General features: G+C 38.4%; 1 protein-coding gene across 2 annotated transcripts in view; it reads left to right on the forward strand.

Annotated features, from left to right (window-relative positions):
- The first annotated feature begins 1,662 nt into the window (after window positions 1–1,662).
- large1 (LARGE xylosyl- and glucuronyltransferase 1) overlaps window positions 1,663–26,809 on the forward strand; it is a 64,645-nt gene continuing 39,498 nt past the window's right edge. The window contains exons 1-2 of one of the 2 annotated variants that reach the window (XM_081364452.1): window positions 1,663–2,105; window positions 4,532–4,711. In XM_081364452.1, coding sequence (XP_081220578.1) covers window positions 4,606–4,711 — 106 coding nt within the window. In that variant the 5' untranslated portion in view covers window positions 1,663–2,105; window positions 4,532–4,605. Of the gene's footprint in view, window positions 2,106–4,531; window positions 4,712–14,025; window positions 14,106–26,809 lie in introns of those variants that run through there. The other variant, XM_081364453.1, reaches the window with a different exon arrangement.

The following is a 26,809-nucleotide window of genomic DNA, read 5'->3' on the forward strand; positions in this document are numbered from 1 at the left end:
ACAATTGCATTTTTACATGTGACTGGTATGACCCATTATGACTGTTATATCTATATCTTGTCTACACAAAGCCTAAACTTCTCAAAACACCATACATATGGAAAACAAGTAAATTTGAGCAAACTTGCTTAGTTTCATGAATTTATGATGCTATCAGGAGGCTAACAGCAAATTCTAAACAATTTGCCATTTCAACTGAAAGATGAAGGCTGTGATATTAATATTGTCCACTAGAGAGAACCACAGGATAAGGAATAATCGATTTCCATCCCTCTGAAAGGAAATAAATGCATTGATGTTGTTAAGTTATACTAGTATAAGTATAATAGTGTATTGAGAGTTCCTTGCTTTGCCTTTAATCTTGTGAAATGCTTCTAGATTTTTTTTTTTAGTAGTAGTTTATTTTGAACATGTAAATAAAAAAATATATACAGACATGCATACATACATAAAATTAAAATTAAAATAACAGCTAAATAAAGTCATGCACTTCTCAGCACAATCTTCCAAAATTATTGTAAGTAATTCAAATTAGAAATTCTCATGTTCAAAAAGGAGTAGGAAGAAGTTCATAACAAACTTTTCAGGTCCTACCCCTTTTCTCTGTTTTTAACCTTTAGTTAATACAAAACAATTTGATGCTTCTCTTATACATACATCTTTACATACACCGTATATTTACCTACCTACTGTTCACATAGACCCATGCATTAACATAGATACAGATGCATACATGGGGAATTGTTTAATTTGGACTTCTCTGTGCATGCTCTTTGAGGTGGTGACCATAGACCTGCATTATATGACTGACAGAAAAGAACGGTTTGACCTAAAAATATCAAAATTAAAACTACTGCGGAAACAAAGACACCTACATCTTGGATGCCCTTGAGGTAAGCTAAAACATACCAACATTTAATTTCAAAGTGAACTATCCCTTTAAATATGAGTCATCATATACACACCATATATTTTGATCCCTAACTTTCAGTGCAGATTCAAGATGGACTTTGCTATAAAAACCACATCACTAAAACTTAAAATAAGGGATCTCATTTGAACAGTGTCTAAACTATGGTTAGCTATGCTTAATTGAATATAGGCCTATATATATATATATATAATGTAAAATGTAATAAAATATATATGAATATATATAAAATGTAGCCTATTTGCACACTGCAGTTATATTTTCCTTCTGATTTATTTATTTTTTTTGTAAGCATTGTTCGTTTCTTTACAAATGACAAAATGAGTAATTGTACAAATGACTTGTACAAAAGTTTTCCAATTATATTTACAATGTTTGTATGAATTAAAATAAAAATTAATTTATTATCTGTGTGTGTACATATTATAAAATTTTGTTATAGACAAGAGCCCATTACAAGAACATCCAGGCCTGAATTTGTAATATTTTCAGGAAGGGCGGCTACATCACAAAACTGCAAAGGGGAACTACAAATTTCAAAGCTATCAAAAGAAACAGTTTAGCTCATGCTAGCTACATTTTTGATGCTTTCTTGTGCAGTACTGTGAAGCTTTAGAAAGCAAAGCAGAATCAAATCCATTCCCGGGTTTTAGTGAAAACACAGCCGCCTGGACTGGATTGTGGATTGTGGATTGAGGTAGTGATTGGAGGATATGTTGGGAATGAGAACTGAAGGAGGATGGGAAACAAACAGGGAGTGTTGTGTAGAGAGGCCGCAGTGTTCACATTATACGCAATGATATCAGATAATTGATCGAATAAACGGCGCGTTTTGCGGAATGTGATGTATAACTCGCGTGCAGGGAAGCAGAAGACGATATTTCCAGCATCTTTTCTAAAAAACCCACCGCATTCATCAAATCCAGCATGCGGCATTTTCACGCGCTAATCTTGGATCTGAAATGGATACAAATGCGATCTGAGACACTGACATATCTGTGATATTCTATCACGGTGATTCTGATTGGGTTGGTGGAGACGATTGGCATTAAAGCCATCAGTTCTTCATTCATGCACATATCATACGGATACTGAAGATCATTTTTTCGTCTGTTGTTTTATATTTTATTGTCAGTAAAGGACTATTCCAGTCACAGTGATTTCAGCATCACAGGTGAGACGGCATGCATAACAGCCATACAATTTCCTACCATAATAAATGACAAATTACGAGTGTATTCAACTGTAATACATAATCAATGTTTATTTGCCACTTTGACCTTTGTGGAGTAATCCTCAATAAAGTCTCATAAAACATTCCCCATTCTCTCATTAGTTAATTATATTCGCTCACTATATTGTTCAACAAAGACGTGTGCGTCATTTCCCCTGAACCGGTAAAGAACAAATGCTATTTCCATCACATCTCAAATCATCATTAATTGTGCAAATTAACTGATATTTTAAATATTTTTGTAATAAAATGGCCGGCTTCTTTGCTACAGATAATGTCACTGCCATACCTGAGCGTGGGACATTTAAATGCGTGTGTTGAAACTAAAATATTAAAACAGTTTATAAACACTGTTTTCAAAAAGAAACAATTAACGATCTCTAAAGTCAATACGTAAAAGTTGATCAGAAGTAGCCCTTTTATTAATGCGACCAGGAGCATGTGGACGAGTGGATTTACGTGTACCAGATGTGGGCCAGATCTGGGCGGACACTATGTTGCTGTCTGGGAAAAGTTTAATAAAATTGGATTTGGACAAAAGTAGAAATTCACCCAACAATTAGAATTACCCCATAATTTACTCACCCTCAAAAAGCCATCCAACGAGTGTGACTTTCTTCTTTCAGCCAAACACAATCGGAGATATATTAAAAAATATCCTGGCTCTTCCAAGCTTTATAATGTGAGTGAATGGTAGGCCTACCTTAGATTTAGATTTTTGAAGCCCAAAAAAGAGCATCCAATCATCATAAAAGTAATGCATACGACTCATTCAAACAGTGTCAGAAGTTTTCAGAATATTTGTTTTCATCCGTTTATTACAATGCTAATATTTACCACAGCTTTATTGCACTAACAGTGATAGTGTCTGTGGTATTTTGGGTAAAACTATCGTTACTTTAGTATTTTTTTTTTTTAGACCAGACACTGGTTATCGTGGTAATTCTTTAGATGGTTTTAAATCCAGTCACCTGCCTTATCCATGCTTATTTTCATTGCTTTATGGTAGTTTAATTACCCACTGAAGTCTGAGGATGTCACTGTAAATGTTTTGTTTGGAGTGAAAGGCTCTTCAAACTGTCAGCTATGGCGCTTTATGGAGCCAGCCATGTCTTGGATTTTTACTAAAGTATTTCTAAGGAATTGCTTTAGCCTATTGATTGAATTTATAAGAAGATGCTTCTAATTATATAGGCCTACAATTGTGCTATATTAAATTTGGAGTTAGAGAAACTTGGCAGGAAGATCTACATTGGAAGGAAGGATGCCATGAGTAACAGCATTGATCTGTATTTTTGTTCTTAAGTGGGGACTGGGGAGTATGAAGATTTGAACATAGACAGATTTACTCTCAGATGCTTTGCATTGCCACAACTCGAATATTGTCTTTTGTGCTGACATAGCAGCTGCTGAATCTGAGAAACCAACCTCATGATGAATGTTCCAGCCTGTTCTTTAGCACTGCAGTAAGAGATCTGAACATGCACACTAGTTCATTAACTTGATAGATATGGTGCTGTGGTGTTAGTGGTGCAGATCTTGGCAGGTGACTGAAAGGTTTTAGGTTTGAATTTCATAAAAGGTAACCTGAGTGGCTTTTATCACAGTATGAGTCATTTTATATCACAGACAGTATGAGTCATTTTATATCACAGTAACTATTTGTTTTTTTCTGGAAATGCATTAAAACTTGATTTGTATATTAAATATGTAGTAATACATGCTGTTGGATAATACAATTAATAAATTACTTGACAAATTAAAAGTGCTTCATCTCATTTGATTATTGTCTCTTTTATTTGGAACATGTGCCCTGTCCCAAATTACACACTTTATGACTTGGCTTGACAAACACATGAGTTCAAAGGAAAAGATTCAACAGTTAAATTAAAGTGTTAGTTCACCCAAAATTTTTAAATTCTGTCATCCTTTACTCACCCTCATTTTGTTCCAAACCTATATGAGTTTCTTTCTTCTGTTGAACACAAAAGAAGATATTTTGAAGAATTTCGGCAACCAAAAACAGTTTCTGGTCCCCACTGACTTCCATAGTATTTTTTTTTCCAAACTATGGAAGTCAGTGGCTTCTGTCAACTGTCTGGATACAGACTTTCTTCAGAATATCTTTTGTGTTCAACAGAAGAAAGAAATTCATATAGCTCTGAAACATTTTGAGGGTGAGTAAATGATGACAGATTATTATTCTTATTATTTTGTGAACTATCCCTTTAATATAATGCAGATAGTTCAAACTCTAAAATCTATTTGGGTTGCCAGTTGAAGTCATTTTGGTGTTTTACTGATTCTGGTAGATGAGCATTTTGTTATCATCAATAAATGTGTTATTTTGTATTTTTACTGAGCAGTGCCATGCACCCCCCATCCAAAAAGCTGATGCCCACATAGAGGTCTCTGAACAGACAGCCTCTGGCTGCAGAGGATGCTGGGAATGTGTCGTGGGCGCAGGAAGTTTGTGGCTGCCTCCCTCGCCCTGATCTTTATCCCGGCCCTCACCTGGCTCTATCTGTCATCCGCAAACTTCACAGGTACGACAACACGCATCACAGAATTCATGAGCAGGAAACACGGCGCTGAGAATTTCTATAGAAAAGTTGGTAACACTTTATAATAAGTATACAGTAATAAAGTACTTACAAATTATTAACAAATTATTAGTTTTACTCATAGGTTATGTATTCTAGTCTCTACATTGTTAACATACTGTATTAATAGGCTACATACAGTTCTTCATTCATGTCGCTGTAATTAACACAATTCTTATTGTTTAATTAGGTCATAGAAAAGGAATTGATGAATGGTTATTAGGAGTAAATAGTTCTTACTTTAGGAAAAGATTAGGTCATGGAAAATGAGAAATCTATCATTACGTGCTTTAAACCAACTTTTATTGGACATTAATTCCATTCATAATCAGTGTTCCTTAAAATGTTTACAAATATATTAAGCACACACACACACACACACACACACACACACACGTTGGCATGTATAGTTTACAGTAACTCTCCATTGGCATAATGGTTGCATAATATATAGGCTAACTGTCACATGCCTGTCCTGTCTTGTGCTGCACATGGGTGTTTGTTATGTTGGGCCATGTGCTCGTGTCTATTGTCTAGCCCCTCCCAGCTTGTTATTTGATTATTGGTTAATTTATCCCACCTGTTAGTCTCATTACCCTCCTTTGTTTGTTCCCCTATTTAGCTTCCTTGTGTTTGTAGTCCTGTGCTGGTTCGTTGTCTGAGTTACCTGTTCCTGATGTTCCTTCCCGCTGGCTAGTTGTGTCTTGAGTTTGTATCCTATCTGTTTGTGTGGAATAAATCTCCTCTGCATTTGAATCCTCGTCTCTCGTTCATTCAGCCGTGACAGAACGAACCAGCCAATATGTGGATTCAGCGGAGTGAGGTTTTTCCTCAGGGAGAGGAGAAGGGATCTTCAATCTCCTTATTTGAGTACTTCGCCAGATGCGCTCAAAGGACTTGGGAGGAGGAGAGGACCATGGCCGATGACGATCAGCGGAAAGGAGAGCCTTCACCACTGATCCCGAGACGGAGGAGGAGGAGAAAGACTTCCTCCATGCCTGTTCCGGTGGTCCCAACTCCGGTGGTCCCAGTTTCGGTGGTCCCAGTTCCGGTGGTCCCGAAACACAGGAGGAGGGAAAAGACTCCTTCTGTAACTGTTCCGGTGGTCCCGAATCCAGTGGTCCCAGTTCCAGTGGTCCCAGTTCCGGTGGTCCCAGTTCCGGTGATCCCAGTTCCGGTGGTCCCGAAACATAGGAGGAGGAGAAAGGCTCCCTCCGTAACTGTTCCGGTGGTCCCAGTTCCGGTGGTCCCAGTTCCGGTGGTGCCTGTCGAGCCTGTGTCTTCGGACAAGATGGCCGCCACCGAGCCTGTTCACGTCATGCCTGCCGAGCCTGTGTCTTCGGACAAGATGGCCGCCGCCGAGCCTGTTCACGTCACGTCTGCCGGGCCTGTGTCTTCAGACAAGATGGCCGCAACAGAGACTGTTCACGTCACGCCTGCCGAGCCTGTGTCTTCGGACAAGATGGCCGCCGCCGAGCCTGTTCACGTCACGCCTGCCGAGCCTGTGTCTTCGGACAAGATGGCCGCCGCCGCGAGTGTTTACGTCACGTCTGCCGAGCCTGTGTCCCCTGACAAGATGGCCGCCACCGAGAGTGTTCACGTCACGCCTGCCGAGCCTGTGTCTTCGGACAAGATGGCCGCCGCCGAGCCTGTTCACGTCCAGTCTGCCCAGTCAGAGACTGCTCACGTCACGTCTGCCGAGCCAGAGACTGTTCACGTCCCGTCTGCCCAGCCAGAGACCGTTCAGGTCACATCTGCCCAGCCAGAGATGGTTCAAGCCACGTCTGCCCAGTCGGAGATAGATCGGGAAATGCCCATTCTCACGGCCGGGGGGGCACTGATCGGCTATTTAGAGCGTTTAGCTCGGATCCTGGAGACGCCCTTCAAACCTCCAGTGTCTGTTCCGGAGCCGGAGCCAGTGTCTGTTCCTGAGCCGGAGCCAGTGTCTGTTCCTGAGCCGGAGCCAGTGTCTGTTCCTGAGCCGGAGCCAGTGTCTGTTCCTGAGCCGGAGCCAGTGTCTGTTCCTGAGCCGGAGCCAGTGTCTGTTCCTGAGCCGGAGCCAGTGTCTGTGCTTGTGTCTGTTTCTGTGCCGGTGGTGCCTGTTCCTGAACCGGAGGTGTCTGTTCCTGAGCCCTTAGTGACCGCGACACTAGCCATTATGGCCACAGCCATGTGGTGTGTGTGGGCTACGCACACACTTGGACCGGTGGTGTCTGTTCCTGGGCCGGTGGTGTCTGTTCCTGAGCCGGTGGTGCCAGTTCCCGAGCCGGTGGTGCCAGTTCCAGTGCCCGAGCCAGAGGGGCCAGTTCCAGTGCCCGAGCCGGTGGTGCCAGTTCCAGTGGTGCCAGTTCCAGTGCCTGAGCCGGTGGTTCCAGTTCCAGTGCCTGAGCCGGTGGTACCAGTTCCAGTGCCAGTTCCAGTGGTGCCAGTTCCAGTGCCTGAGCCGGTGGTACCAGTTCCAGTGCCAGTTCCAGTGCCTGAGCCGGTGGTGCCAGTGCCAGTTCCAGTGGTGCCAGTTCCAGTGCCTGAGCCGGTGGTACCAGTTCCAGTGCCAGTTCCAGTCCCTGAGCCGTTGGTGCCAGTTCCAGTGCCAGTTCCGGTGGTGCCAGTTCCACTGTCAGTTCCGGTGGTTCCAGTTCCTGAGCCGGTGGTGTCGGTGCCAGTTCCTGAGCCGGGGGTGTCGGTGCCAGTTCCTGAGCCGGTGGTGCCAGTTCCAGGGCCAGTTCCAGTGGTGCCAGTTCCTGAGCTGGTGGTGTTGGTGCCAGTTCCTGAGCCGGTGTCGGTTCCTGTTCCTGAGTTGGGGTCGGTTCCTGTGCCATGGTCGCTTGAAGGGTCGTCTACTTCCTGGTCTCCCGAGGGTTCGTCTCCGCCGTGGCCGCCCGATGAACTGCCGTCTCCGCCCTGGCCGCCCGAGGAAAAGTCTCCGCCCTGGCCGCCTGAGGGAAAGTCTCCGCCCTGGCCGCCCGATGAACTTCCATCTCCGCCCTGGCCGCCCGATGAACTGCCGTCTCCGCCCTGGCCGCCCGAGGGAAAGTCTCCGTCCTGGCCGCCCGATGAACTGCCGCCTCCGCCCTGGCCGCCCGATGAACTGCCGTCTCCGCCCTGGCCGCCCGAGGGAAAGTCTCCGCCCTGGCCGCCCGAGGGAAAGTCTCCGCCCTGGCCGCCCGAAGGAAAGTCTCCACCCTGGCCGTTTGCACAGCCTGCCCCGTCCTGGCCTCCTGAACCCTGTGGACCACTCTGGTGTCCCAGACATTTTTTTTCCCCTGTCCCGCCCTGGTCTGTCCCTCCCGTCCCGCCCTGGTCTGTCCCTCCCGTCCCGCCCTGGTCTGTCCCTCCCGTCCCGCCCTGGTCTTATGGAGCGTCTGGTAGCCGCTCCGTAGGGAGGGGGTAATGTCACATGCCTGTCCTGTCTTGTGCTGCACATGGGTGTTTGTTATGTTGGGCCATGTGCTCGTGTCTATTGTCTAGCCCCTCCCAGCTTGTTATTTGATTATTGGTTAATTTATCCCACCTGTTAGTCTCATTACCCTCCTTTGTTTGTTCCCCTATTTAGCTTCCTTGTGTTTGTAGTCCTGTGCTGGTTCGTTGTCTGAGTTACCTGTTCCTGATGTTCCTTCCCGCTGGCTAGTTGTGTCTTGAGTTTGTATCCTATCTGTTTGTGTGGAATAAATCTCCTCTGCATTTGAATCCTCGTCTCTCGTTCATTCAGCCGTGACACTAACTGTATATCCCCTTATATTAACTCTATCCCTAAACCTTCCCTATCACAGAAAGCTATTAATGTATAATAAGTTGTTAACAAAGCATAAAAAAGCATTAACTCTTTACATGTGAGCTAATTAAACAATAATAATTGTGTTAATTACAGTGACAATGAATGAAAATAGTCACTATTTTTATACAGCCTAATAATATATTAACAACGTAGAGACTACAATATTTTAACTATGAAATAATTATAAACTAATAGTTTGCAAATTATTTTTAAGTAATTTATTACTATATACTAATTATAAAGTGTTGCTGAAAAAAATTTTAAGTTGCACATAAATATTACAAGTATTATTTAAAATGTTTAAAGATTTTTCTGGTTAATTTAATTAACTTTTAATCAACATGTCCAGCTATGAAAAAAAATTGCTTTTGAATGTAATATAAAAATAATACGAATGACATTTCAAACATCATTATCTGTAAATCTTTAATAGTCCAGGTGATATGTGAAAATTATGTTCACTTTTTCATAAAAGCATGACAACTGGTACACATATACAGTTTGGGGCCCTGAACATTTTCAGAAATGGAGCCATCGCAAAAACACCCCATGGCAACCATGGTTGCCATTTTGCTTTCTGCCATAACTGAATTATGTATTTTGTATTATATCTCATGAACCAAACATGATAACATGGAAAATATGTTTACCCCTATGTTTTGATGGTCAATAATTACAATGATACAATATACAACATGTTCAGTTGAATAGTTAATGGTGAATTCAGTGACGTTGTGAGAAGGATTACAATGAAATCGCAGTATCTTAGAATACGACTTAGTTTTTCTGATGTGTTCCACACCGTTGGCTCTAGTCAACACAGTCGGCTTTCATCAGCGCTCGTTCTTTGGCATGGGTTGGGTGTGTCTGTTACCTTACAGAAAAAGAAATATGTTAGATGAAATCGTGGAGACTGTGTGAACATGAACTTTACATGTTACAGCATGAGCTGGAGGTGAGTATTCCATCAGCTCACTTTCTGATTGGGTATTGTTTCGTTTCACGTGATAATCTCCAGAGCGTGCGCATGTTTGTCCTCAAGGTTCCCCTCACACAACAGGATTTCTGATTCGATTCGAGATCGGGGGTGGTTCTGAAGTTCCAAAAACTTGAAAGGGTGAACAGAGTAGATGTTGTATGGGACTGCTATGAAATTAACAGCTTAAAGTCCCAGAAGCGGGTAAAGGGGACAAGAACAAGAGTGGATGGAAAAAAACAAGTTAACAAACCAACTGTAAAGGCTTAACTGGATAAAAACAAAACAGAGCTCTTTTACTTTCTGGCCAGCAAATGAGGAAATGCCGACTACCAAACAAGTTGTTTAGACATGCAGACTGAATCATCTCACCCACAAGAATCAGATCAGATTGCACCCCTTGCACACATGAAGAGGCAGATACAAGGATGCTACTCCATGTGGCGGATACTGCAAGAAAAGGATTTAAAAAGATCAATCTGTGCACTGTGGATCAACTGTTGTGGTTCTAGCCATAGCACATGTGTCACAGCTGGACATTGAGGAGTTGTGGGTGGCATTTGGGACTGGCAAGAACTTCAGATACATACCTGCCCATAAGATTGCCAAGTATCTGGGTCCTGACAAATTCAAGGCCCTTCCTATGTTCCATGACACTCACTGGCTGTGACACAGTCTCTGCATTTGCAATCAGGGGCAAGAAGACAGTATGGGATACCTGGAATGCAGATGGCATGGCAACATAGGCCTTCATGGCTCTGTCAAAGGCTCCAAAAAGCATTCCAGAGGAGGTCATTTCCATTGTGGAGCTCTTTACAATTCTCCCTTTACGGTCACACCAGCAGCGAACTCAACATCGATCAAGCTCGTCTTGAGTTATTCACAAAGAAAGGAAGGAGGAATGGAGCAAATCCCCCCAACTAAGCATGCACTGGTGCGGTCAAGTCACCTTCATTTATATAACGCTTTTTACAATATAGATTGATTGAAGCAGCTTTACAGTGATAATAGGAAATTCATTCAACAAAGATTGTTTTGGCCGAACAGCACCTTTAGGAGAAAATCATTGCCCAGCTTATTTAATTTTTTTTATTGATTAATTTCCGTTGTAAAAATAATTTGTGTTAATTTAGGGGACGCTTACACAACACCGTTCTCAACTGAAAACAGAAAACACTCAATGCATTGAAGGCTCAATTTTGAAGGCTATCCAAGTGGTCTAAGTGAAAGTTTTCATGTTGGATAGAGTTTTCTTCCCTATTGTGATTTTTATATCTGAGTGAAACAGCTTCTTGAACAAGAACAAATGTAGGGCAGGACTTGGTTTTGTCCATGGGGAATTGATTGGATGGTTTTGGTTTGCTATTGGTGGATCTCATGTGAGTGACTGGTTGTCCTGCCCTCGTCATCAGAGAGTCAGCAAGAGTATGATGATGATGTCGCTGTATCACTGTATTTAAGATTTAGGAGGTTACATGGTATATCAAGTCAAGTCAAGTCATCATTTATATAGCGCTTTTAACAATGTAGATTGTTTCAAAGCAGCTTTACAGAGATAAACGTATAATTTATGGTAACAGAGATTGTTTTGGCTTTATAGCGGTTCTTTAGTAAAGTTATTTTCCAGCTAAGGTTAGTTATGATTGATTAGCTTCCGTCGCAACAATCATTTGTTATTAAATTAGGGGCCGCTAAGACGACACCATTCTCTCTACATAGACTTTAAACGCGAACCTGTGAGAAACGCTGATGGTGTTCACATGCGCATTAAGAATTGGTTCTATAGTTATGTGCGTTTGAATATATGTTTGCAGGTTTGTAATTCCCTACAAACCAAGCCTAAACAAAGTACTGGTGTTTCCTTATAATTTTTGATACAGAATTTTATTTTATTTTATCAATTCGGGGTAGATACGCGAATTGAGTTTCCCGACAACGCTTTATCTGTAGAGTGGTAAAGGGATCCTCCATAGGGAGAGACTAGTTGGCACTTCAGCACTGCGTTGTCATCGGGTCCAGGCGTTTGTCCTTCATCTGATCTGGATACGGCCTGGATCCGGCAGGCTGTGGGAAAACCTCGGGATAAACAAAGACACTAAAATTAGTGTAGATGCCATTCTTCTTATGATGTAACGAGTACATCAGGATTTATGGGAAGTGTTCCCGTGTTCACTTATCTCCTTCACCTGTTGTCTTGTCGTTACCTTCTGTGTCATTACCTTCTGTGTAAAAAATATATCACAATATTTTTTTTTTTAAGAGTGGATTTACATAGGTTTATTTTATAGTGGCTTATTTTACTGTCAGGAGTACTAATGTCAAATACAAATTTACTTAAAAAAAAAATGGAGGTAATCACATCAATTTATAAAATTAACAATGTAGTTAATCTTTTCAAATGTAATCATTCCTTTTATTTTTCCAGCAAGTTTGCGGTTTAAATTAAAACCATGTTATATTTCTTAAAAATAAAGTTAATAAATTGTAATAATATTATTTATAGCACACTCTGCTATGCAATTGTAACGTCAACGGGTGGCTGAAGACGAAGGTACAAAATACTCAATATTTATTTCCATAGGCAAAATCCAAACAAACACGAAACAGTGTGCTAGTGCACAAACAATAACCGAACACCAGCCAAGTGAACAGGGAAACTTAAATACACAGAAGGTAATGACAAGACAACAGGTGAAGGAGATGAGTGAACACAGGTGATGAGGATGACGATGTGCAGGTGAAGGTGATGATGACGGAGGGTTCTGGGAAGTGTAGTGCAGACACAGACAAGGAAGAAGGCGGTGAATGTGACATAACTCCCCCCTCCCGCTAGATGCGACCCGCGCCATAGATGGCAGAACCTGGGAGGGGGGGGTGGGCATCCTGGAGTCAGTGACCGGAGGGAGAACAGGGACAGGACAGACAGGAGACTCCAGGATGGTATCGCCGACCGTGGCGGAGCAGGCTGAGGAGGAGACCATGGCGGTGCAGGCTGAGCAGGAGACCATGGCGGAGAGGACCCTTCGGGTGGCCAAGGCGGAGCAGGCTGAAGCGGCGTCCCAGAAGGACTAGGCAGCACTGGGAACCGTCTCGGCAGGGCCTCCACGGTCCACCCAGAGGACTTATTGCCCCCCCCCAAATTTTCTTGGGGAGAGTGACGGCGTCAAGACAAGCCTCTGGGACAGGAAATGGGACCGGGACAGGCTAAGTCTCTGGCTGGGCAGACGGGACGTGAACAGTCTCTGGCTGGGCAGACGGGACGAGCGGAGAGGGCTCTGTGCTGGACGGGACCAGCGGTGAGGGTTCTGTGCCGGACGGGACCAGCGGTGAGGGCTCTGTGCCGGACGGGACGAGCGGCGAAGAGGCCTTTGAGCCAAGCGGGACCAGCGACGAAGAGGGCTTTGAGCTGGACGGAACCAGCGGCGAAGAGGGCTTTGAGCTGGGCAGGACCAGCTGTGAAGAGGGCTTTGAGCTGGACGGAACCAGCGGCGAAGGGAGCTTCAAGCTCGGCGGGATAAAAGAAAACAAAAGCTCTGAGGGCATGACGCTCACTGTCACAGGCGCGGCGGGCATGACGCTCACAGTCTCAGGGGCGGCGGGCATGACGCATACTGCCTTGGGCTCGGCAGATCTGGCGTGAAGTGCGGGCTCGGCCGGACTGGCGTGAAGTGCAGGCTCGGCCGGACTGGCGTGAAGCTCAGACGGTGACATGGCCTCAGCAGATCTTGCGTTGAATGCGGGCTCAGCATGACTGGCGTGACGTGCAGGGTCGCTAGTGCTGGTGACTGACTCTGGATCAGCTGTGCAGGCGACTGACTCTGGATCAGCTGGGCCGATGAGAGGAGGGAGATCGGAGAAGTCATCATCCCTGGTGATAAGCTTGGTTGTGCAGATGACTGGCTCAGGTTCTGGCTTTACTGGGCAGGCGACTAGAGGCTTGACTGGGAGATCCAACGGGATGTGGAGATCGGGCTGGACGAGAGGGTCGTCCACGACTCCCACTGTGAGGGAAGAGCCACACACCCACAGGGTGCGGTCGATGAACTCCATGAAGGGGAGATGAAGATCATCCAACAACAACATCTGTTCAAGTGGACTGCTCAACCCACTCCAAAACACCATCTTTAGAATTTCAAGATCTTTACTCACATCTTGATAGTAGATGAGGAATATTTCCACATACTCCTCCAAAGACAACTTCCCTTGCTCCATGTTTAGTTTTTTGGGCTGGTTATTCTGTAACGTCAACGGGTAGCTGAAGAAGACGAAGGTAGGCGAAAATACAAAATACTCAATATTTATTTCCATAGGCAAAATCCAAACAAACACAAAACAGTGTGCTAGTTCACAAACAATAACCGAACACCAGCCAAGTGAACAGGGAAACTTAAATACACAGAAGGTAATGACAAGACAACAGGTGAAGGAGATGATGATGAGTGAACACAGGTGATGAGGATGATGATGACGATGAGCAGGTGAAGGTGATGATGACGGAGGGTTCTGGGAAGTGTAATGCAGACACAGACGAGGAAGAAGGCGGTGAATGTGACAGCAATATATATTTCTGTTATAATTTCTTCAAGGTAAACCAGATTTTTGGATTTTCTTTATGTATATGATATCAAATGAAATGGTGAAATGCTGGTGAAGTCACTCTCAGAGCAGTTCTGTAGATGAAGTTCATGTCCTCATATAGGGAGATGGCAGAGGCTGAAAACACCATGAGCGTCATGCGTACTTCAGTGTGTGTGTACTAGATGAAACTGCAGTGCTTATTCACTTCAGATTTACATAGCAGTCTTTTTGAGCTTTAATATTCACAGACACTAGTCCATATCAAAATTCTGAAACATTCCTCTTTATACAGTAAGTTGCATTTGTGACTGGATTCCGTCCATATAATTTTCATCGTGGAAATCATAGGGCTCTAGTCAAGTCACCCTCATTTATATAGCGCTTTTAACAATATAGGTTGTTTCAAAGCAGCTTTACAGTGAAAATAGGAAATAACAGTAACAGAGATTGTTTTGGCTTTACAGCAGCTCTAGAATAAAGTTATTGTCTAGCTAAAGTTAGTTTTAACTGTATACCTCTACATGGTATTTGCCATGTTAAAGTGAGTAAGTTATGTGGGTTATAACCATTAGTAAGAAGGTGGTGCAGTTAGTAGAGTCCCGGTTACACTTTATATTGGTAGTCTACGTTAGACATTCTACTAACTATAAGGAACTTTGCAACTACAGTCAAACCAAAAATTATTCAGACACCAGGTATAATTTTTTTTTTTTTTTTTTTTTTTTTAAACTAGTGGGTGCAGGACACTATAGTTCATTTATGTAAGTGAGGATAGCAAAATAAAGTAAACTGTGACATGTTATACCCAAAAATTCCTCATACAGTGGACTACCAGTAAAATTTATAGTATAATTTGGGACCAAATATTATTCAGACACTTTGACCTGACCATGTTTTGCTAAAGTTTTTTTCTTTAATTGCTAATGTGACCCTTTTTACACCACAGAGTGAACAAAATTAAGCATCGCTTGGTAATTGGTTGACCTAAATTGGTATTATCTAATTGTGTACTTGAATTTAACAGCTGACAGCTGTTCAACCTAATTCATTTGTGAGACAGTCTAACAAAAGGATGGCCAAAACGAGTGAAATATCAACTGATTTTATAACTCGGAGTTCTTCTTGTTATATTTTATTACCATTTTCTAAACTATAGTGAATAAACTGTGGTAATGTGAGAAATGTTGAAGGTGTCTGAATAAATTTTGGTTTGACTGTACATGTCAATAATACTCTCATTAGAGTATTTGTAGACTGTTAGGTTATGGTTAGGTGTTAGGGTTTGGGTTTGTAGAAAAAGTTGATATGTAGTTGCAAAGTTACTTATAATCCATAGAATGTATGTTGGGGTACCATTCAAAATATAGTACAGCACACATCCCAGGTGAAAAAAAAGTGCACTAAAATACATTTTATTTAAGTGCACTTAGTACCCAGGTGAAAAAAAAGTGCACTAAAATACATTTTATTTAAGTGCACTTAGTACACTTCCATAATACACTTCCATAATGTACTTAAAGTGCTCTATTTTCGACACACTTATTTTGCACTTAATATACTAAAAGCTTACCTTTAGTACTGCTTAATATAAACTTAAGATCATCTTAGTGTTCTCAATTGTGCTATTTTGAGACACACTGAAGATAAACTGAAGTGTATTTTTAATATACTATTTCATATTTTCAACAAATGTATTTCGTTACCAGTTTTAGTATAATTGAAACCATCTTTAAATACAATAATAAACTATTTAAATTATAATAATAATAATTTGTAATTATATACAAATTATACTTATAATGTATTCCTAGATTAAAAAAAGTGCACTAAAATACATTTTATTACACTTCCATAATACACTTCCATAATGTACTTAAAGTGCTCTATTTTCGACATACTTATTTTGCACTTAATATACTAAAAGCTTACCTTTAGTACTGCTTAATATAAACTTAAGATCATCTTAGTGTACTCAACTGTGCTATTTTGAGACACACTGAAGATGAACTAAAATACGCTTTTAACATACTGTTTAGGCTTTAATTTATTTTATTTTGTTACCCCTTTTAGTACAATTGAACCCATCTTTATTGCATTTTAAATACACTTAAATTATTTAAAATTTAAGAATATATAATATATACAAATCATATTTATGTATTGCTCACATTTTTTTATATAGTAAATCATTTCAAATATGTTTTAATACTGTGAGCAGTACCTTTATAAAACAATTAAATATGTTAATGGTGTATTAAAACACACATAAAAAATTGTATAAAACACACTTTGAAAGCTAGTAAACTTTAATGTATTACCCAGTGTACATCAGTACAGCAGCATATGTAAACTGTAAAAAAAAAATACATTAACATAAAATACAGTGATCTGCAGAGGTATTATAAACAACAACAAAAAAATAACTTCAATAACCCTAACTAGTCAATAAAGTGCAATCATTAATAGCTGCAAACAGTTACAGTACTGTTACTAATTGGTCTTTGAGTTTGCCTTATTGTTGCATTTCCTTCGAATCAGTGCTCGCACCTCAGACGTGTTGGAAATTGTTTGATCACAGTGTCTAGGAAAGGGGAAAAAGATGAGTTTATTTTTATATTAAAGCAAAATTAACCTCTGTTAAAAAAGTAACTGTTCCCTATCAAAAGGGAACTTGCACTGCTTCGATGATGCTATTGGGGAACAATGTTCTCTAGGCGCCTCTTTAAGTCGCACTAGTCGTGTCATAGGCTGTCGCCAGTCAAATTCTATTGCCGAGATTGTACAGCTTTTCAAACACCGGTTCACATGGAGGGTGTTCCCCATAGCATCATCAATGCAGTGTCTCATTCCCTGTTCTCAGGGAACAGAGGTCATAACCTAGACGTTTTTTATTACAACACAGTATGATGTTTTGACATTTCCCTCTGTTGTACATACAAGGTGAAAAAGACATACTGTTAAATGTATTATAAATGCATTAAAGTATATTTGTTTTGTACTAAAAACATACTTAAGTACATATTTATTACATTTAATAGTAAGTCTTTTTCACCTAGTAAAAATGGAATTCTTTAACATAGCATGTAATGCTTAGTTCATATAATTTAACAGTAGACATTTAATATAACATGTTAATTAAGAAAAGGAGTTAATAAAATAGCTCTTGAACAACTGTGAAGTCTACATATGTCACTGTATCACAGCAAAAAAGGGCAATTTAGGCTAACCGTTTAACTGAAAAAGTATACGCAGCCAACAAGAATAATAATTAAAATGTACAACAAATGCTAATCTTGTTTTAGTCAGCCCCCTTTGACTTTGAGAGCAAAAAAAAAAAGTTATGTGCAGAAACACAAACTCTCAAACTCTTCAAAGAGTTAAGGAAATTAGAAGTAGTGCAAAATATTGTAAGCCATGACATGTGACTTGCAGCTGTCCCAAAAAAACAATTAAATAGATTTTTACATGAATGAACACAAATTAAACTAAACAGTGAGCTATTTATTTATGCAAACAGCAACTAAAACTTACCAGTAACTTCTGACAGCAGTATCTTCATCTCTTCGAGATTCGACTTGGAAAAAATAAAAACAACACTAACAGTTACTTTTTCTATTAACGTTAGAAAAAAAATCTAAATACTGTCATGATCACTCATTAGTTGCAAAACATTTAAGAATTACGTTAATCTTAGAAATGAAAACTGAAATATCGTAGACTAATGAAACCTTCACGTTTGAAAAGGTTAATCGCAAAAAAACTCACCTAATCCATATGAATCGCGTGGTTTCCTCCAAGTCCTCTAAAGAAACACGATCGCTCTAGTTTGAATTTAGACTTCTATATCTGAATTATTACGCCGTGTCCTAACTACACGCGACGCGACGCCGAAATATAATCACATTCTATGAACGCACAGCCTTCAGCAAGCTCTGAGTGAGGTGTGAGCTCATAATTACACCAGAACCAATCACAGACGTTCAACAGCTGGAACCAATCAGGATTAGTCACGTGTGTTATTAGCGTTTTTCAAATTCAAACAAGTACAACATATTTTTGGACAACATTTAAACATATTTGGATAATGTATCTATGATGCATTTAAAATAATATGATGTTGATATCCATGTGGGAATTTCAGTAGTAAAAACATATCATGTAATGGACAACAGCCCTTTACAAGTAGCCTAAAAACAAGTAAAAGTGAACAACATTCATTTTAAGTGCTTATTGCAATGCTCAATAATAGTTGACAAATGTTTATAATACATTAGAAGTTGGTACATTATACAAAAAAATCTAAAATATTAAAATGGTAAAATGATAAATATTACAAATATATTGCAGTAGGCCTAAGTGTTTAAAGTTAAACACATTAAAAGCTTTTTATATTTTAGATTAACCATTTTAATATTTTAGATTTAGCTATGTTCTTACACAAGTTACACAAATGTACTTTAATTAAGAGCAACATAAGTATGTTTTCTTTAAATACACTAAAACTTCACACAAATGGTAGATTGTGTTAGCATATTTGTTAAAAATTTAACTAAGCATATTTATTAACAATGTACTCGTAGTGCATTTGTTAGAAATATATTAAAAGTATGCCTGTGTTTAGCATATTTATTGAAAGTATAATTAATCATATATTTATTACCAATGTACTTGTAGTGCATTTGTTAGAAATATATTAAAATTATGCTTGTGTTTAGCATAATTATTTAAAGTATAATTAAGCATATATTTATTACCAATGTATTTCTAGTATACTTTTTAGAAATATATTAAAATACAATTCAATGTATTTTTTATGCACTTCAAATAAGCATGTTGGTAATACAAATGTCTTATACTATTTGTATTTCAAGTATATTTTTAATACATTTAATACTATGTCTTTTTCACCTGGGAGTACCTTATACACTTAAAATCAATTTAAAGAATTAGTAATATTTAGTTTATTTTTATAAAGTGTACTTAAATACTACTTTTGGGAAAATTAAATTTTTGACTTACATTTTGAATATATTTTAAGTAAAATCAATTTAATTTAAACTTATAATAGCTTTCTAAAAGTGCACTAACAATGAACTATTTTTAATGTGTTAAAAATTTACTTGTAAGAAATACACTAATAAAACACTTCTGTGTATTTTTTCAATAGTATATCTTTTTTCTTATGCACTAAAAATACATTTAAAATATCAATGTTATTTAGTATACTTTTGCAATTACACTTAAGTACTACTTAAGTAAAAATATACTTTTAATTAGTGTATTTATAGTGTATAATTTTTAAACTTTTCTTTAGCACAAAAAATAGGAATGTACTACAAATGTACTTTCTTGTATTTAAGTGTTTTTTTAGTGCACTCAAGTACACTTTATTTTCACCTGGGATTTAGCAGACTGTCTACTAATACTCTAATGATTGGTAGTTGACATGTAGTTGCAAAGTTACTTATAGTTAGTAGAATGTCTAAAGTGGACTATTGAAATAAACTGTCTACATAGCGCTCTTTGTGACCATTGAATAGATGCAGCAATTGTTTGGCGGTATTTGAAAAATTAAATAAATACTTCATTAAGAATGCAGGATAAGTTGTTTCCATGCTAGAAGAAATCGGAGTAATGGGCAAAATCTACCTGTGTCGATCGGTTTATGCTTAAGCCATATATATATAGATAAAGCAAAACGTAATTACATAATGCAACTGTTAGACATGAACTTAAAAAAAAACAGTTTGTGTAATCTGAAAATATGAAAAAGATGAAAAAGATAATTTTGTAAGAGTAATGTGAGAGTTAAATGATTTTTGACAATGTTGACATGTAACAGTGATATAAACAAGAATTTTCTTGTTCTAGTTCATTCCACTACTCTCGTACTTTATAGTTGATCACAGTGAAGTGTATTTTCACTGTGTGCTGAATGAATGAAGTCACTGTAGCCTGTCTAAAACTGATGATTTACTCCACTGGCTTTTAATGACTTTTGGCTGAAAGTTAATGTCTTTGCTGTCACTTTATTAATGTGAATTAAATATTTACTGCTCTGATTCATGCTCACTGATGTTGAACAGCTCAAATAATGTGTTGAAGTTTGACATGTGAATGTGTTCTTGCAATACATTCTACCCCTGGTGAAAAAAAAAAACCTATACCAAAATGTATTTAAAATACATTTATGTCATACTAAGTATACTACAAACCATTAACATAGGCTATTTTCTGACTCATCACTTGAGACTTACTTGTATAATTATAATTAAACTTTATTTGGAGTACTTTATTGCGCATGTCTTAATATTAAGCCTAAAATGTGTTTTGATATTACTATTAGTAAAGATAGTATGATCTCTGTTTAATATCACTCTTTAAATGCAAGATATTTAAAGTGTAACTAAAGTATACTTGCAATAGTTACACTCTAGCACAATCAAATATACTTAAGTATATCTTAAGTTGAACTTCAGCACTCTTTATGGATAACTAAAGTACATTAAGTACAAAATGAGTTTAATTTAGCAGTATAAATAATTTAATATTTTTAAGTAGCATATAATTTAAGTATATCAATTTAGTATACTAAAAGTAAAATGGCTGCGTATTTATATTATATACATGTATTTTATATATTGTTTTGCTGCTTTCAAATTGTAGGCAAACATTTTTTGTGTGAAAAGTAATCAGCACATATTTGAAACCTTTTTAAACATTATCTCTCAGTGTCACGTTGATTATTTGAGTTGAATATATCAAAATAACTGCAAGAGTTAATTCAGTCTGAAATTGACATCTATATTGACATCTTTTTGAATGTATTTGATGAAAATAACTTAGCATTTGACAAAAAATATATATATATTTAAAGTCTGCATGAAACAATTTGCGGTATAGTCTTTTCTTCTCTATTGTGATGTATATGCAAGTGAAATAAAATATTCAAGTATGTATATGCAAGACAATTATATATATATATATATATATATATATATATATATATATATATATATATATATATATATATATATATATATATATATATATCTGATGAAAAAAAAATTATAAATGTTGCCTTGCCTTGGAAACTAACTGAAAGTGAGTGTAAGTGCAGTAGAAGACTAAGGGCTAGATTTACAAAACAGGGTAAATTAGCATGAGAGCACAATTCCAAAACAGCGCAGATGGGAATGGAAAGTTCTGCGCGTGATCTACTAAATTATACAACACAGACGCAGCCGGATCATTTCCATAATAACCAGTGCAAACTAGCAAGATCAGCACAAATTAGACATGATTTTTTGGGCCGTTAAATCATGGCAAAAACACCAGTAATTTGACAAGCGCAAACTTTATTAAATCACTTTTCATGAGTAATTTAAAGGGAACTCCTACAAATGCATAATGTAATTAGGATAAATAACGCAAAAATAACACTGTCCACAGCTTTTCAGCGCTAATTTCTCACTGTGTGTCTTTAGTAAATTTATTTAGTAAAGTAAATCCTGACAGTAGTTTTTTAACGCCAAAAGAGGGTTTGCGCTGGCGCAAGCTGTTAGTAAATATGGACCTATAATTTCTAATTGGAAATAAATAAAAACTAAAACTGATATAAAAATAAATTAAACCTAAATAGTAATATTTAAAAAGAAATTAAAATGAAAATGGAAAATATAAAAATAAAAGCAAATAAAAAAATATAAATTAAAACTATGATAGTATATAAAAAATATTTAAATAATACTGCATGCGAGCGACAAGTCGTCCCACTTTCGTGCCTAAAAACAGAGAATGCAAGAAAGAGAGGAAATTATTATTATTAAAGTTTACAAGGGCACATGAATAAAAAAACAAAACAAGGATGTGCACGGATAAATTATTTATAATAAATACTGCAATATTTTGATACAAATTTGAGAGAATTGAATAATTATACTGTTCTGTTTCAAGAACTACATTTATTAATCATTCCCTATTAATTTTAATATAAATAATAACTTAAAGGTGCTCTAAGTGATGCGACGCGTTTTTTTAGGCCAAAACATTTTTTGTCACATACAGCAAACATCTCCTCACTATCTGCTAGCTGCCTGTCTCCTGAACACATTGTAAAAAAACGCGGTCTCTCTAGACACCACAGGCTCCACAAACGGCAACAAAAACAAACTGGGCTCACCCGCACCCCGAAACATAATAAACAGAGTTCCAGTCAATAACCGACAAGAAGTATTGGAGGGTGGGGTTTGCGGGGTTAGTGCGCGTGCACGTGAAGGGGGTGTGTGGAGGAGAGAGAAGCATGAAGTGGGAAGTTTGAATTATGGCCGACACACGACCAAAGAGACGACGTTCCGATGAACAAATTGCAAAGAAGAGGGACAAGGATAAGTGACAAGGATAAGGAACGTGCAAAGTCCCGAATTTACATCGGAAAAACCTTCGAAAGGTGGCGAGAACTCCGCCGGCAGAAGGGCTTCCAATCCGACATAGTTGCTCTGTTTTTGGCAGAACAGGTAAATCCATTTTTCTTTCTAAACTGACGTTCATGTTCGCCAAACCAACACAAGGATATAATTAGCTAGATCTATGCAGTCAGCGTTAACTTTGGAGAATACAACATGTATGTTTCTAGCAGCGATCAATCTCTATTGTAAATGATCAAGCAAATTCACAACAGACAATTTGTGTGAATGATTGTTTTCACCCACTGTTTGTTATGAATTTGAATGTTCATTTATAACGTTAGGCTATTGACAACTTTGACTAAATTTGTTTACGACGCGGCCGTTGTTTATGCTCACTGGGAAACGCGAAGCTAACGTTATCTTGCTATTATTGCGTCCTTGTATGGGAGCTATAAGTTAGTTATAACCTCAGGTGGCGAAACGATTTTAAGATAATGTTTCTCTTTTTCTGCATTCTGCTCTGCAATATATAAAAACATTTATCTAACTTGGCGACATTACACATTGAATGAAGTATCAGTAAAACTTAACTTTGTTTGTAGTGACTATTTTGACTTTCCTTTATGTCGGAAGGGAGGGGGGGAGGGAGGAGACGGGATGAGGAGGAGGGAGGGTCTAGCTAGCCTCCATTTTGTTTGAAAACAATTCGAATGTCAACAAGAAGTAAGGTCTCCCGGGATCGCTTAGAGCACCTTTAAGAAATTGAGTGTGTTGCATAGCTGAACATCATGATCAATTGCACACAGAGAGAGAAATCTGTTTTTTCCCCCATCATGCTTTGCTTCAGACTGTAAATGTTGAAATGAAGTGTTTGAGTATTTTTAAATATGATTAATATAGTGCGACATCTGTTAGTGTTTAATGATCTCTTATTTTGGCATTCATAGCCGATTCTGTTGCAGTTTTGGTGGTTACCATTGAATCCATTACATCGTATCCATTACATAAGTTTTTAGAGTGTCATTTTTTTTTTTTTTTGATAGGTTAATTCAGATGTGTAAAATGTTTTGGTGTGATGCCCCTAAAACCTAATGCTATTTGTGAAAAAATATACTTTGATATAAAAAAAAACATATTACCCTAAAGTATTATTAAAATGTGTAAACAAACATGTATTTAACATATATGGTGTAAGGAAAATACTGTTACTTTTTTACTTGGTGGTTACACAGCTTGACATTTGACATGACCTGAAAGTTTTCAAAGCCATATGAGCTGCATGATTCTGGATAAACTGAGTCACCATTTTTTTGTTGTTGTTTAAAATAGAGATCACCATTCTGAACAGACAACTAAACAACATAACATTTTGTCAGAACCTCTGTTTTTCATTAACCTTGCATGTTAATTGCTGCAGTCTATTTAAGATATACAGCATTTTAAAGGGGTCATATAATGGTACATGCACTTTTACAAGTTGATTGCACTGAAATGTCTGTTGGCAGTGCCTGTACACAACCATCCTATCATGATAAAAATCCATCCAGTGGTTTTGTTTTAATCTCCTTATATGTTTGACCATCTCTGAAATCAAGCCGTTCGATATTGTGACGTCATAAGATCGTACGCCCCTCCCGCTATTGTGATTGACAGCCGTGTTTCAACACAAGACCCGCCCTGAGCGAGCTGTGACAGCCGTCGTCATAGTAGTCCGCCATTGTTGATATGCTGGAGTAGAATGGCGTCTAAGCGATTGTGGTGTTCTGTTCTTAGATGTAATAAGGAACACAGCAGTCATTTGGATGTTCCTAAATCCGAGCCGTTGAAGAAGCAGTGGCTGAGTTTTGTTTTTGAAGCGATATGCCCAAAGGATTGACGCGGGGATTCCCTCACGGGGATTCCCCACGATCGTCTGTGCTTTCATGTTTGCGCGAATCATTTCACACCAGACAGCTTCACAAACGAGAAAAAACGGATCGGTACCAACGTGTTCCTGCTGAACCTCCAGAAGATGTGAGTGTAATGTTTTATTAACCTTTATATTCGTATTTATATTAATCTTTGCGAAATTTGCAAACCTTGCTGCAGGCTTCATGATGAATGCGTCTAAGGTTTACACTCAGGGTACTTTACGGCATGTTTTCTATGTACGACGTTCTCAATATAATTCATAATCCCACGTTTATAACGAATAACACGTGGTTATTGTGTTAGATACAGTCAGAGAATGTCTAATACGGTGTACCCACAGAACAGAGGGGCGGGGTGAGCAAAGCTCATTATCATTTAAAGACACATGCACTGAAACGGCGTGCTGAAAACAGAGCTGTTTTTGACCAGGTAAAATTAGTGTTTTCTTACAATACTAATGAGAATTTTTAATTAAAGTATATTACAAACTTTTAATTTAGACCCTAAAGAATCATATTAGCTTGTACAAAAATGGCATTATATGACCCCTTTAATACGTTTTTTACATTTTTAAGTCACTTGTCACCACCTACTGGTGCAACGATGTAATTGATACAATCTTTAAGTATCAAGTTATTTCAGAAGGTGATTTACTCAGTTTGGTACAAGTTCTGTCCTATAGGTGTCTTTCTGTGTACTTGCACTTGATTGGCTTAAAATCACTCGATCATTCGGATAGGTGTTTATAGTTTTAGGGGTCCTGAGATGACAGACAAAAGTATGCGCTCCTTCTTTGGCATGGAAATCTTCTGTTCATTTCTTCTGTTTAGTCTATCAGTGCAATTTGAATGCACTTCTCTTCGCGTCGGGTGGTTCTTTTCCTGAAGGCAGATTCACTCTCTGACAGTAGGTGGCGCTTTTAGAAAAGCAGAAATGCCCTGGCACAAAAGGTGCTTTGTTACTTTCTGTTTCTGACTCCCGCTTGTCACGGAAAAGAAAGGAAATCAAACTGTATTCATATGTTTTCATTCAACTATTCAGACTTTTGTGTTCACAACAGTGTTTATCGAACAACATCAACATCAAATACAGTACTGAGATGAGAGCCAGTGCATTGACTGCATGCAGATATTTGTGTCAGTCTGAACAGCTGCATTAACAGCCATTTATTCAAATTAAATAGTTTATCGGACCGAACATTCGTCTTGGTATGAACAGGCTTTAAGATCAAGATCCAGTTGCCATCTGTATCCTTATCATTCATGTTTCTCTCATGTTCGTAAGCCACGTAACATGGGTTCATTCTACACTTTCAGGAAAAAAATTATGTTTGTACCTTTTGGGTACAGCAGCTTGTTGCAGGGACAACTTTGTACCTTATCTACCCCTTAAAGTCGGCATGAAATCAAATTTGACAAATCTTATTTTTATATGTAATATTGTAGTGTTTATTATAAATGATTTATCTGTGCACTTCATTATTTTTTTTTAATTCGTGTACCCCTTATAATCTTTAATCAAATACATTACCCTTCCCTCCCCCCTCGAAACGACCTCTCTTCTCTTTCGGTCACGTGCCATGGCGAAAGGGTGCGGCCAGAGCCGATGAGGGTGCGGCTATCGAGATGCTCTCGAGGGTGAACTTTACTGATAACAAAGAATGTCTAATAATGATGATAACTTGACTTGACTCATCTTGGTTCGCGGGAATAATAAAATAAAATAAAAAATCCTTCATGGGAGGGTAACGGTGGGGAGTCCGGTGGAGAGAAATCCTCCACAACTGAATGTAAACTGGCATTCAAATCTGCCTCCATTTTGTTTGCAACGCCCAACCTCCAATGATCCAATCAGTTCCCGAAGGACGAAATCAAGCCCCGCCCTACATTTTTTTTCTAATTTCAGAAGCCGTTTCACTCGGATATACGTCACAACAAGGAACAAATGACAATACTCAACTTCCGTTTCATGCCGACTTTAAAGGTGCAAATTAGATACCGTTAAGATACTGCTGTAACCCTTTTAGGGGTAAATAAGTTGCAGAGATTTCCCTTTGAGTGTAACAAGCTGTTGTACCCTGACAAAAAATTGTATCTTAATATTTTCTGGAATTGTTTTGCTGAATGTGTTTTTGTGCTGGTACCTTATATTTAGTCCTTTAGTCTTGTTGGTGGTTAGTTCATAGCAGTGAAAGAAATGATCCGTAACCATTAAACTGATTTCCGGGTAATTTAAACGTAAATATAAGAGTTATTTTATTTCTAATCTGAATAAACGCAAGCATCGTCTATGTAGTTTCATCTTATCTAATTCATACAGTAATCAATAACCTCAAATATGTAACTATTTGATTATATTGTATTTAGCAGCTATATATATAAATTAACTTTTTT

This window comes from Scardinius erythrophthalmus (assembly GCF_964197995.2).
Source record: "Scardinius erythrophthalmus genome assembly, chromosome: 4".
Lineage (NCBI taxonomy): Eukaryota > Metazoa > Chordata > Actinopteri > Cypriniformes > Leuciscidae > Scardinius > Scardinius erythrophthalmus.